Source organism: Argentina silus, assembly GCF_951799395.1.
Source record: "Argentina silus genome assembly, chromosome: X".
NCBI lineage: Eukaryota > Metazoa > Chordata > Actinopteri > Argentiniformes > Argentinidae > Argentina > Argentina silus.
Window position 1 is genome coordinate 12,330,059 of NC_139653.1, and position 12,652 is coordinate 12,342,710.

The 12,652-nt window shown below is 41.7% G+C and overlaps 1 protein-coding gene across 1 annotated transcript in view; it reads left to right on the forward strand.

Annotated features, from left to right (window-relative positions):
* lmbrd1 (LMBR1 domain containing 1) overlaps positions 1-12,652 on the forward strand; it is a 74,872-nt gene that overhangs the window by 36,016 nt on the left and 26,204 nt on the right. Inside the window, exons 8-14 of the mRNA XM_083694912.1 lie at positions 4,253-4,378; positions 4,610-4,762; positions 7,620-7,684; positions 8,032-8,134; positions 10,241-10,345; positions 10,667-10,816; positions 11,669-11,750. Of these exons, the coding sequence (XP_083551038.1) occupies positions 4,253-4,378; positions 4,610-4,762; positions 7,620-7,684; positions 8,032-8,134; positions 10,241-10,345; positions 10,667-10,816; positions 11,669-11,750 (784 nt within the window). The remainder of the gene's footprint in view (positions 1-4,252; positions 4,379-4,609; positions 4,763-7,619; positions 7,685-8,031; positions 8,135-10,240; positions 10,346-10,666; positions 10,817-11,668; positions 11,751-12,652) is intronic.

Here is a 12,652-nt window from a genome sequence, read left to right on the forward strand (position 1 = left end):
CTCCCTTTAGGAGTTATAATCCTACTCAACAAGGATTGTACCCACTGTTCTATTGCTTTGCCTGCCACAGTACTTCTTTAAAGAGTGGATAATTATCCGGCAAGTCTCTGGGATGGAAATGTGCACTGACCCCATGTTGTTAGAAGCTTGGTGAGGGGCCTGCGGAAATCAAGACTCCTAGTGTGCCTTTGTTTTTGATGTTCAGTGTTGTGATGCAGTCAATCAAGGAAATAGGCCCTGTTGAAGACAATAGCAGCTGGGGATTCTCTTTCACATTTATACTCTCTCTCTCTCTTTCTTTTTACATTCACCTCACCTTCACCCTTTCATCTCCTTTTATTCACACTCTCTCTCCCTTCACTCTACAAGAGTGGAGAGAATGCTGCAAATCCCTCCTTAGAGTGGAGTCCTTACCCCAATCTGTCCCACCCTCACAACAGTATCCAGCTGGGTGATTTATCATTCTTTCCTGTGTGTTATTATTATGCATGATTAACCTAATGGAATCTAAGTGGCGGGTTCCGTATGCAGCAGGAATGTTGTCCATGACTCCGGGGTTAATTTATCACTACTCTGTGCCGAGGTGGCCACTCACCCTTAATTCAAACAACCGTCCGGGGTGTAAACTCCAAACTCCATATACTGTAACACCGCTGCAGCCCAGTGCACTTTAAGTAAATGCAAGTGCAAGCAAGTTCTAACCTTCACAGTTTTTTGGCCAACACAAGACTTTCCGAGGTGCAAGCAAATTAGTATTCAACCACAGCAGATGCAAAACGGATCCATCACCTATTATGGAGAATCTAAAGTATGGTTAGGTTAGGCCAGGCTCAGTACCTCTCACTCTCTTGTACCTGGATACACTCTCTGCTCTGAGACATGTTTTCCATCATGCCCTTTGTGCACGTCACACTGCATGTTGTCAGACCAGCAAAGCCTACAGTAATGACATGACTAGAATTACTTTCATTACTTTCATTACTATATTATCTGGTCTTATAACTATGATAGACATTCTGAATGTTTAATTTCTCATTGAAAGATGAATCGGCACCTCACTTTCGTGTGACACATTGCTCACACAACCCACATACACTCACTGAGCACTTTATTATAGAACACTATACTAATACTGGGTAGGGCCTCCCTTTGCTCTCAAAACAGCCTCAATTCTTCGTGGCATTTATTCCACAAGCTGTTGGAAACATTCCTTTGAGATTCTGGTCCATGATGACATGATTGCATCACGCAATTCCTGCAGATTTTTCAGCTGCACTTTCAAGCTGTGAATCTCCCGTTCTACCACATCCCAAAGGTGTTCTATTGGATTAAGATCTGGTGACTGGGAAGGCCACTGAAGAACACTGAACTCATTGTCATGTTCATGAAACCAGTTTGGGACAACTTTTGCTTTGTCATATGGTGCGTAATCATGCTGGAAGTAGCCATTAGAAGATGGGTAAATTGTGGCCATGAAGTGATGCACATGATCATCAACAATACTCAAATAGGCTGTGGCATTCAAGCGATGATTGATTGGTATTAACAGGCCCAAAGTGTGCCAAGAAAACATTCCCCACACCATTACACCACCTCCACCCTGAGAAGGTGTACAGGTGTTCCAAATAAAGTGCTCAGTGAGTGTATATGTTGACACTAACAAGGCCCATGCTGCTCACACATTCCCATTATGCTCCATCTTATATAATTCTGTCCTTTTTATGTGTGGTTTTTTGGCTTAGATTCTGTGGGTGTAGGTCCAGTTCCATTAACGGGGTTCATAGGCCACCTTAAATTTCTACTTTAACCACTCCATGCATCAGATCTGTTATAAATGCATTCCGCTCACGTTTTGGGGAATCTGTGCAAATGCTAAACCGTTTATCAAAAGGGCTTGGCGAATCAGGCTCATTTAATAAGCCTTAGCATTCCATTTTGCCTTTGAGATGACATTACAATGAAAATTATTGGCACAGTGACTTTTTAATGTGCCTATAATATTTGCATATGCATATGACTGTATATCATTGACTCCCCACTCAATGTTGGACTGTGCATATCAGCGTTGACAAGAGGGCTCCCAGTAGATCTGCAGCCTAATGCGTCATGTGAAGTCCTCTAGCTTGATTTAAAAGCCTGGCGAGCACACTGACTTATGGCCCTCAAGGCTCTATCTACCCTGCCCCTTTCCCTCCCCATGCTCTTAAATCGCCAGCCTTAAGATGCTGATGCCGGATGAAAAAGGTGGAGAGATTAATTTCCGCAGATCTAATCACGGTCCACTAAATTGACCTGGAAAGATGAGAGCCCAGGATGAATCAGAGAGGGTGTCACTTAAAACTTCCCTTTTACGTTTCTACCCTTTTCTATGGCTTTTTGCATTTTGCATTTGTAGAGTAAAAACCCAATTTCAGCACCCTTTAAGCTTTCTCACTATATCAAAAACTTTCAGTGCCATTGAATATTGTGGGCTTATTGTGGGAGTACAGACCTGTGACTTGGGACAATGAGGTATACATTTGCTCCTGCATGGCAAATTAAGAGTGGGAATTAGAATAAAATATAATTGAATTGGTTCTAATTGCGCTTGACCTTCAGGTATTTGATTTACATTAGAAAGCTATTTTTGCCATGTTAGACATGTTTTTACTAAGATTTTACTGTCTATTTTACTTAGCTACATGCACCCACACATGTTAGCACTTATTCTTCTCCAATTGGTTTAATACAATTCCATGTCCAAAATTCATGAAAATGAATAGGAGATCTGGGAGAGTCAGCCCCCTTTCACCCCCTCCATGGGCAGCGACACCACTAGGAATCGGCAAAGAAGGGGAACAAAGACGTGGCTTGTGCTTGGGGGCCTGTGCCCCTGCCATAGAAGCCCCTCAGTCAAATGGTTCCCTTTGATTGATTCCAGCCAATGATTTCACTCCTTTCTCCTTGCAAATCCTTCTCTCTGTATCTTTTTTGACTGTTATTAAGTCTAACAATGAGTTTTACAACAGGTTTAACTATCACTCAGACTCATGTCTAGTATCTTACACCTGGGTGGAGAAAAGGGGCACCTGTGTTGGTTGGGTTTGTATTTTTCTCATGTCTGGTAGCACATTGGAGGGGAAGGGAAGTGCTTCTCCAGGGATCTGGGACAGGTTCTCCTTTTATGAGCGTGCTTGATATTCGGGACATGCTCCGGCCTTAAGAGCCCCATGATTCATTGCAGGAGGCGACATCGCCTGTAGCAGAGATCCACAGCAGAGACTAATAATAGTCCAGCCTGCCTTAGTATCCCCTGTGACTCTCCTAATGCTATCTAACACTCAGAAGCCAGTAAAAGTTGTTTTAGAAAAATATCGGATCAAACATTTCCCTGCTCAAAAAAACTTTAACAGAGGAAAGAAGGTCAACGTCTTTTGGCAGGGGTGAAGGTGTAATTGCACAAAAGGCTCTCTTGTTTTATTATGAAAGCCTGTTAAAATGGCACCACCCCAGGTTGTGTATGCATCCTTCCCTGGGAGAGCTAGAGAGTGCATTGGCCTTCCTGCTTTATTCTCAGCTTGTATTGATTGGCCACTGCGCGGGTATTGGAGATGGCCCTCATTTTTAATTAAAATTCAAATATCCCATATTGTGCCTGCCAGGAGGCTTCCAACCCCAGCCACTCTCGGATGTGCCACGAGTCCCAGCCAGGGTATTCTTTTTTTTTTTTTTTCAAAGTGAGAGGAAATGGCTATTGATGTGTGTTCTTATTTAAATAACAGCTGATTGACAATGTTTTTAAAGCTATGCCGCAAAGGCATTTTTCCCCCTCCAAAGTCTTTTTGTATTGTTTATTTATTTTCTCTGATCATTTTGGTGAGTGGTGGACGTTTTCTCTCCTCTCAGATGGTGAAGAGTGCTGTCACATGGGGGCACTGTTAGGCTGTAAATTGCACCAGCAGAGGAATAAGCCAACATGTCATCTCCACACAAAATGGTTGCTACAAATTCACACATTAGCCCCAGCCCAGTTGCAAATTGCACCATTTAAAGCATTTTTTAAGAATGACATAGAGGCCCTAGAGGCCTGCAGCTGTAATATGATTTGTGGTGTGTGTTTAGCTGCCGTTTATCTACAGCCATGTGTCACACAGTGGCAGTGCAGTGTGGGTGTGTAAGTGTGTGTGGACTTACATGCACTCACAGACATATGTGGCCTCACACCGTTGACAGTAACAAGTGTTTGAAATGGCTGTTTTATTTGGTGTTTCAGGCATACGGTATGTCTGTGCTTCCTCTGAACCTGATTAAAGGCACGAGGAGTGTGGTTTACGAGCGCCTGGAGAACACAGAGGACATTGAGGAGGTTGAGCAGCAGATTGAAAAGCTCAAAGCCAAGGTTTGTCTCACCTAAAGCAAAACACTTTGATTGGGAAGTGTTTGATAATCATTAACTGTAGTTAATGTTACTGTTGCCTCTCACCCATTGACCAATGAATTATCCCTACAGTCATAACTGAAGTGAAGTGCTGTAGCCACTCCAATACAGATTTGACATTTAGTGGGGTTACCAGGTGGTTCCTTAAACTTTTTTTCCCTTTCACGCTTTTTCTGTTTCTCTTGTGTCCAGTGTGAGGATGGGCGTCCCCTGTCATCACGGGACCGGCGTAACCTCCAGGAGCTGGAGGCCAAGCTGCAGGTCCTTCAACGCAGGGACAGACATCTGGAGATAGCTGAGAGAAACTGCTGCACCAAGGTCGGCAGTGCTCTCAGACCCCTCAAGGTGAGTCAACAATATTGGACATGTATCTATTGTAACCAGTTGCCTCTGTCATTTCATTTCCCTTTAATTTTCCCTTGAGAAGATAAATGGATTGTACAGTTCTGGAATTGTTCAATAGTGTTGAGTGTGCATTGGAGATTAAAGAAACACTTGGAAGAATGTGGATGGTGTTTCACACAAACAAAGACTTTCACAAGACTTTTGGCTCGTCATTGTGAATGCTGCAACAGCTTCATATGTGGCTGTAGACCTTGAGCAACATGATTAGCAAGAACTCAGGAACAATAAGACAAGCACAGTAAAATAAATAAATAAATTAAACCAAGCCTTTACTAACTGTTTCCAAAAGAGCATAAGCTTTAATTGACACTGTACAAAAATGTTTTGTTGCTGGGTGTCTGAAGGATTTGCATTTTTCTAAATATCTTTTGAAGAGCATATCATAATATTTTATGTATCAGTAGCTTACTAATGCCTTGTACTGTATGATTAATTATTGCAACAATGTAGTTATAGCTGGCTTACAATTTATGTGGCTGGGTAGCTGTGAATTCATTTTCATGGGGACATGCTGCATATGAAACAGGCTTTTGTTTTGGTTCCAACAAAGCGAAACCAAATGGAACATTATTGAAGGAACTCAAGGAACTGTCACTCAACGACAAAAACATACTATAAAGAAATAGAGGGTGTTTATATTATGTATTTGAAAATAACACACATTCATCAGGCTTTGTGTTTTACAAAAATATATATTATTTTGTTCCCATCTTGCTCAAAGCTATCCGTGATACTTTCTGAGGACAGCATTGAATTCCTTCTACTGAACTATCACTCTCCGGGTTCACATGTCAGATTCCTCTCCACCATTCATTTTCTACTAGTTTACAGCACCACAGGCATGCAGCACCCTCTAATGAAATGTTAAACCAGTGTCTGTAACAGTGTGTCTTTAACCAAGGGGGGCCTACTAATGACAGTCCCCAGACTCAAATTTTCACAGTAATGAGATGAGAGATTTATTTACTGTATGCTCAGGCACCAGTGAGGAACGATAAGCCGAACAACGGGAAGCGCTCCCTCCTGAGCTACCGGTGTTTCTCTCCTGCTTCTGCTGATTCTGTCATGTCTCCCAGTGTTGGTCACAGCTCCACAGCTGCACACGGATACAATCTCCATGTCTGTCTCTGTCTGTCTATCTGTCTGCCTGTAAGACATTGTAAGTTCCACCTCCTGGGAGTAGCCTATTCAAATGCATTTTGGCATAGTGCATATAGTGCATATCGAGCACATTGTGCATAGTGCAAATGCATATTAATTTTGGCATAGTCTAGTGTTCATTATGAAGTCTGATATTCCTCCCCACACAAGGGCAAATTCTTTGTCAATCAAGGGTAAATTACTATAAAAGCATCTAAAGACTGCTATATGGATCCAGTCAATCATCCAATAGCAAGGGGCAGAGTAGGAGAGCTGGTGTGACAAGGAAGATTCACTCTGTCACTGTGGGCTTCCATTGATTGACAGGCCTATTTGTGGTGGACCCCAAGTGTCTGAGCTTGATTGATTTTATTTTTTTGGAATTTTCATTCTGTTAGACTTTTGCTACCTGCTACCTTAATGAGCTTAGGAAAGATGACGAGGCACTGGCTAATTGTTGACGGGTTGATAATTGGTCAGCTGGTTACCGAGTTAAGCATGTCACCTCTGGCCAATGTAATATTTACCTGCCTACTACTGTATAAGATAAATCAACCAACAACAGCATATTTTTGCATAGTACAGTATAAACTGCATGTTAAATATGTAGAGTTATCTCAGGCTGTGGGCAGTGCTAAAGAGAAACATCTTCTAGATCCAACCTCCAGGTTGTGTGGTCCTGTTGGTAGAGAGCATTACTGTTTTATAGATCCTTCTGAAATCCCACACAGTTATATTCTGCTCCATTGAACAGAGGTCAATATATGTTCTGTTGCTTGCCCTCCTGTACAGTAGTGTTTGCTAGCCATCCTTTTTGATTGGTCACACTCCTGTAAGAAGTAAACAGTGAAGACATCAGGAGCAACTGTGTGCCTCAGAGACTGTACAGTTCTTTGCTATCTCTGGGCCAGAGCAGAGCAGTGTGTCCTTGTGTTAGCTCCTCGAGGTAACCCCTAGTCTTTAGCTCAGCAGGCTAAGATGGTGTTCTGGTGAGCAAGAGACCCAGGTTTGAATCCCGTCAGTTACACAGTCACCGGTGACCCATCCATGGAGAGCATGGATCACAACGCAGAGGGAAATGCCAGCTTGTGGAACAGGAATTTGTAAAGACTGTATCTGTGCTAAATTAGAGGCACAGTGCATACACATTAGCAGAACCTCATTAGGAGTGGTTATTACAGAGATACATACTCTTCACAGAGTTTCAATATAACAGATGGAATCGGCTCCTCAATGTCATTGTTTGTGTGTGTGTGCGTACACGTGTTTGCCTGTTTGTTTTTCCTGTTTGGACAAAAGTTGCTCAGCGGCATTTTGAGCTGACTTGAGGGCTGGAGGGCTTCTCAAAGGCTAGCACGCGAAGGGGTTTGTTTGCTTCCTCTGCCCTCCTCTGCCCCTCTTCTTCCCTCCTGCTCACTGAGCCCTGGTCTGGGCTACTGGTTTACTTCCCCTATCACCTTTGGTGACAGTGGCAGACTGTGCTTGGCTTGGCCATATGGTCACACCTTGACAAATGACATGACAAGTAGGTGAAGTTTGAAGGCCCAGTGGAAGCCCCCCCCCCCCCCCCCCCCCTTGCCTGCATGTTTTTTGCATGGAGGACATGAATACCAAACCCTTCCCAGTTGCACATTCAAAACATTCTCTCTCTTCTCAGATATTGCTGGGGATTTTCTTCATCCTGGTGGCACTGCTGTTTATCATTGCTCTCTTCATTTCTAAGTAAGTACTTTACTCCCAGCCTGCCAAAATGTCATGGGCATTCAATGTTTTTAGCACAATGCGGTACTAGCACCTTTGGATTAAACAATATGTTTAATAGGCCCACTGTCACGCAGCCAGTGTTGGACAATGAGTTAATAAGACAATGTCCTGTATCATAAAAACATGTCCCAGAAAGCATTATTAGCTGTTTATAATGAAGTGCAGTGATATGAGGTTGCTGTGTCCTAACACTATGAAATCATTTCTCCTAAATGTTCATGTCCAGTGCCATATCACATGGTTGATTATATTTGGTTTAATATGTATAGTGTAAGTGTTACATGGTTTGGGTCTGTGTTTTTCAGTTTGGATAAAGCCCTCCACTCTGCTGGCATCAGCTCTGGGTTCATCATCTTTGGCACCAACCTGACCAACCCTCTGAATGAGCTCCTATTAGCATTACAGCCTGTGAGTACACTAGAGCCTCTCTTCTTGAAGTAGGACGATGTCCAATACTGTGGGACTCAATCTGATATGCTTACATTTGCTCATGTCATATTGCCTGTTATCTTGAATGAACAAATTGCGTTTAGAGAAGGTCAAACGTCACTTTTAGTATAATGGACCATTAATAAGTAAAAGCCATATTCCGGGTGATTGCAAATGTACTAAAATGTCATACAGTAGTAATGTAGTGGATTTCTAAGTGTTCTTATGCCTCAGTATACTGTATATCCATTTCCTCCACATTGGTCTAAAATCACCTAATCAAGATAAAGCAGCTGCAACCCTGGCCACTGATTTCAGAAATTATATTGTGTACTTGAATAACAAGGTATTCACCCTGGGAGAATTAGAATTATTACTTCCTTTCCTGACATATTCATAATGGCTTCTCTGAGATGTGAATGACCAAAACCTGCTTGTAGGATGATGAAATCTAAAGGTCAGTGTGTATTTTAGTAATTTTCAAAATGCATGTTAAGTTCAACAGAGTTATGAGCTAAATGCTGCCAAAGTGCGAGGCATTAACATTTTCTTAGAAGTGACAGGGAGCCAAGTCAGTGTGACTTTCAAAGAGTTCCCCAAATAAGTAGCTTAAGGGGAGCAAGGTGCTTGTTTCCAAAATACTTGACTTTTGTTTTTAGCAGTAGAAGCAAAATTAAAAAAAGATAAAGGCAAGATTTCAAATACATTAAGCTAGGTTTATGCTTCGAGAAAAAAATAAAATGTTTAACTGCCAGAGTATTCCCTCAATTGGGCAGCTTTTGGACAGTCTTTTAACTTGAGGTCAGAGGCACAGGTCTGAGCACGGAACAGAACATCCACAATGTATAACTTACTATTCTACACCAGGATTCAAAAAGAGAAGTGACTGACAGCCCAGCTCATTTAGGTATTGCTCTGCTGGATTGTGGAATTGATTACACGTCTGATGCCAGTATTTAAAAGTGTGACCTTTCCCATTAAATCAGTGAAGTCACTTGAATAAAGTCTGTCATGTTAGAGCTGACATTCTGTTTTTATGCACCTGAACCGAACATTTTGTGAAATCAGAATATGTTATTACCCTTAATGCTGTTGTATAAATGAAGTAACTGTAGCATTAAGCATGCATCTGTGGTCTCATTATACCATCTTGGTGGATACGACTATGATTGAAGCAGTATACAGAGAGAGTTGATCCTTGATCCTAACCCTTTGACTTTTTTGTTTTTTTTATCATTGCATTGGCTACCAGTGAAACAGCGCACTGACTTCAAGTTCTTGTTTTTAACATATAAAGCCCTAAATGGTCTTGCACCTGAGATCTAAAAATGCTAGACCATTTCTGTTTAATTGCCTGCCTGCCCTTTTTAGGGTGTCAGAGACTGTTACCTCTTTTAAATCAAGACCTACCTTTTTAAATCTGCATTAGCAACTCTCCCTCCCTACTGCCTTTCCCCATGTCTGTATTTATGTGTACCCCATGTATATGCTTTTATTTATTTATTTATTTATGTGATGTGTTTTGTTTTTATATGATGTATAGCGTGTTGAGACCCTGGTGATAATGCACTTTAAAACTAGATAAACTTGAAACTTGACTTGGAACATCCAGGGGCTTGTTTACAGCCTCATTCCTTGCTATTTGATGTTCACCTTCAGAAAGGCTATTGTAACCTTCCTAACTACAGTGTTGGTGGTGTTCTGCTGTAACCAAGGGTCTGTGTACCATACACATCAATTATAACCTGTCATAAATTATATTATGGACTGCCACAAAGTGTTGTGGTTAAGACAGCAACTGTAGCGTACACACACTAATAATCAACCTTTTCCATTGTCTGACCACACTGTGTTCAATTACCATCTCAGATGCTCTTTGAGGATTAATTGGCTTAGACAAAGTGTGCCAGGGTACTGCGGCTAATTGCTCATCCCTACCAGAGAGGGAGGATGTGTGCTCATTGTTCACTGTTCACACTCCAAGTGGGGCTGGCTGCCCTTAGGATGCAGTAAGGACCTGTTAAAAAGGGCAGATTTGTAAGCCATCTCTGGAGGTGTAGCTGAACTTTGTCTCTGGTCTGGCAGGTTTTCCCTCTGGATTATGTCTTGATCACAGTCATTACCATGTACTTTGTCCTCACATCCATGGCCGGCATCCGGAACATGGGCATCTGGTTCTTCTGGATACGGGTAAGGCAGGGCTCCTCTGCCACAGCTAGGTTTCTAATGGTTTGAATTCAGACTGTCTGAATGTACAGTATTGGTATTCCTAAAAAATAACATATTAGTGTTGTGGCCTATCCCATATGGGATTATAAAACACATTAGTGAGGTGAAAATCATTGCACAATGATAGTACTGCCTTGTTCTTGGTGTTCTGAAATGAATGCATTTACTGTATGTTGGATTTAAGAATTATATTGTATCCTGCTCATTGTCGTCTTTTGTGGTGTATGAAGTTTCTTTAACATTTGTCGTGCACACAGACTAACTGTATTGCTTCCTTGACAGCTGTACAAGATAAGGCCCAAAAAGACACGCCCTCAGGCCCTTCTCTTCCTCTGTATGATCCTTCTCCTGATTGTTCTTCATACCAGCTACATGATATATAGCCTGGCGCCACAATATGTCATGTATGGCAGCCAGAAGTACCTTCAGCAGGTGAGGACACCCTGTATCAGCCTGACTGGACAGAGACCAATCAATGCCCTCTGTATCATATGACTCTGATTCTGTCACCTGTCCTGCTCTCAACACCTGGAGGTGTTATCTTTGCCGTTGTGACCTTTATAATGAGATTAAAGCACAGAGCATGATCTTTTAATGAGCCCAAATCCACATTACTCACAGTGTGCACATGGCATATTCTTCACTGCTGTTCACCCTTATACCCAGACCCATTCATCATCTCTTTGTGTCATTAATACCAGCCTCTTCATATGATCCATTGTAGCAGGGAAGCAGAGGATTTAGGTTCAGTTTCAAAATTAACGTCAGTTCTGCTCTACTATCTTCTTCTACTAACTCTGAATGAATGTTAAGTTTAGCCCTCCTAAATGGAATTTTATTCTGACTAAACTAAATGTTTTTGTTGGTTAATTGGCTGCCATTCCAAAATATTTGTTTTTGCATCTCTCTGTTGCACCTGCTCTTTGTGTATCCATGAAATTATGATTTATTTTGTCTGTGTTTTCTTGCCCAATTTTCCTGAAATTAATTTTATATTTCCTGAAAATAACATATTTTTCTCATGTTTAGTGGATTTATATCCGCCTTTAACTAAATGTATTGTACTGTATACTGTACCAATATTTGATTACAGAAAAAATAGTAATAGCATGGCATAACTTGGGGCAACATGATTACCGTAAATGTATAATTTCAAGGATTGCCATAGTTGAAAGTAAAACAGTGTGTTCAAGTGTACTTCCTTCCCACTATTACATATAGTACACCATTTCTGTATGCACTAAAGAGGCATGCCTGTAACTGATATTGTTTGTCTTTGATCAGAGCCAGATGCCCTCAGCGGGGCAGACACCAGGGAATTCCACCTCTGGGACCACCAAGATATGTGATGCAGACGCACCTGAAGGTAAGACCGCCATCTTCTGTAGTACAGAAAGAAAACAGTGTTTACATATCGACCTACCAGTCCAACAGAGAAAAGAACACACAGTATATGATCAAGGTTGGATCCCCGACTAAAGTACTTTATACAGGGAGAACAGGAGGGTGGTGTAGAGACAACTACATTTCTTGTATAACATTGGTGCACAAGGCCTCGTCAGTAATCCCTATCATCATTCATTATTTACCAGATGAATTAATATCAAGGACAACCATTTACTTATGCATTACGTGGCCTCCTGCTTTCTCAGTGTCAACACTTATTACAGTAAGTCAGCCATGCAGACACAAACCTGAATATACATCATTCCCATTCCAGCGAGCTGTATCACAATCATTTATTCATTCGCCTAATGCTCAAGTCAAGGCTGACTTCGGAGGTTGGGAAGACAGAGTATAAGGCAATACACAAAGAACATTGTCAAAAGTGGTTATAAGGGAGGGGAGTGTGTTGAAAGCTAATGAAGGCAAGAACAGAAATGTGAGACAAAAGGAGTAAAGGACATTTACCGGAATAGTGGGGCGACTAGAGGCGACATTTTGAAGGAATTGTGCCTTTTGTGATAAAAGTGTCTTAAGGAGCATGTTTAGCAATAACCATCACATCTATAGCGCCGTCACACATTCGTCTTATACCCCCCCCCCCCCCCCCCCCCCGTGGCTATTTTCTAAATGGCCGCTAACCATCGCATTTTTGGTTATAGTGGGATTGGGACTGGAAAGGAAAATAGTGAATAGGAAAATTATATCAACGACAGGAAAAGATAATGCCTTCCTCTACTCTGAATGGTTAACTTCATCATGGATATGGTAACAGACAGGTAAGCCTGGTCAGTGCATTGTCAATAGGCCTATTCACTTTGTTAC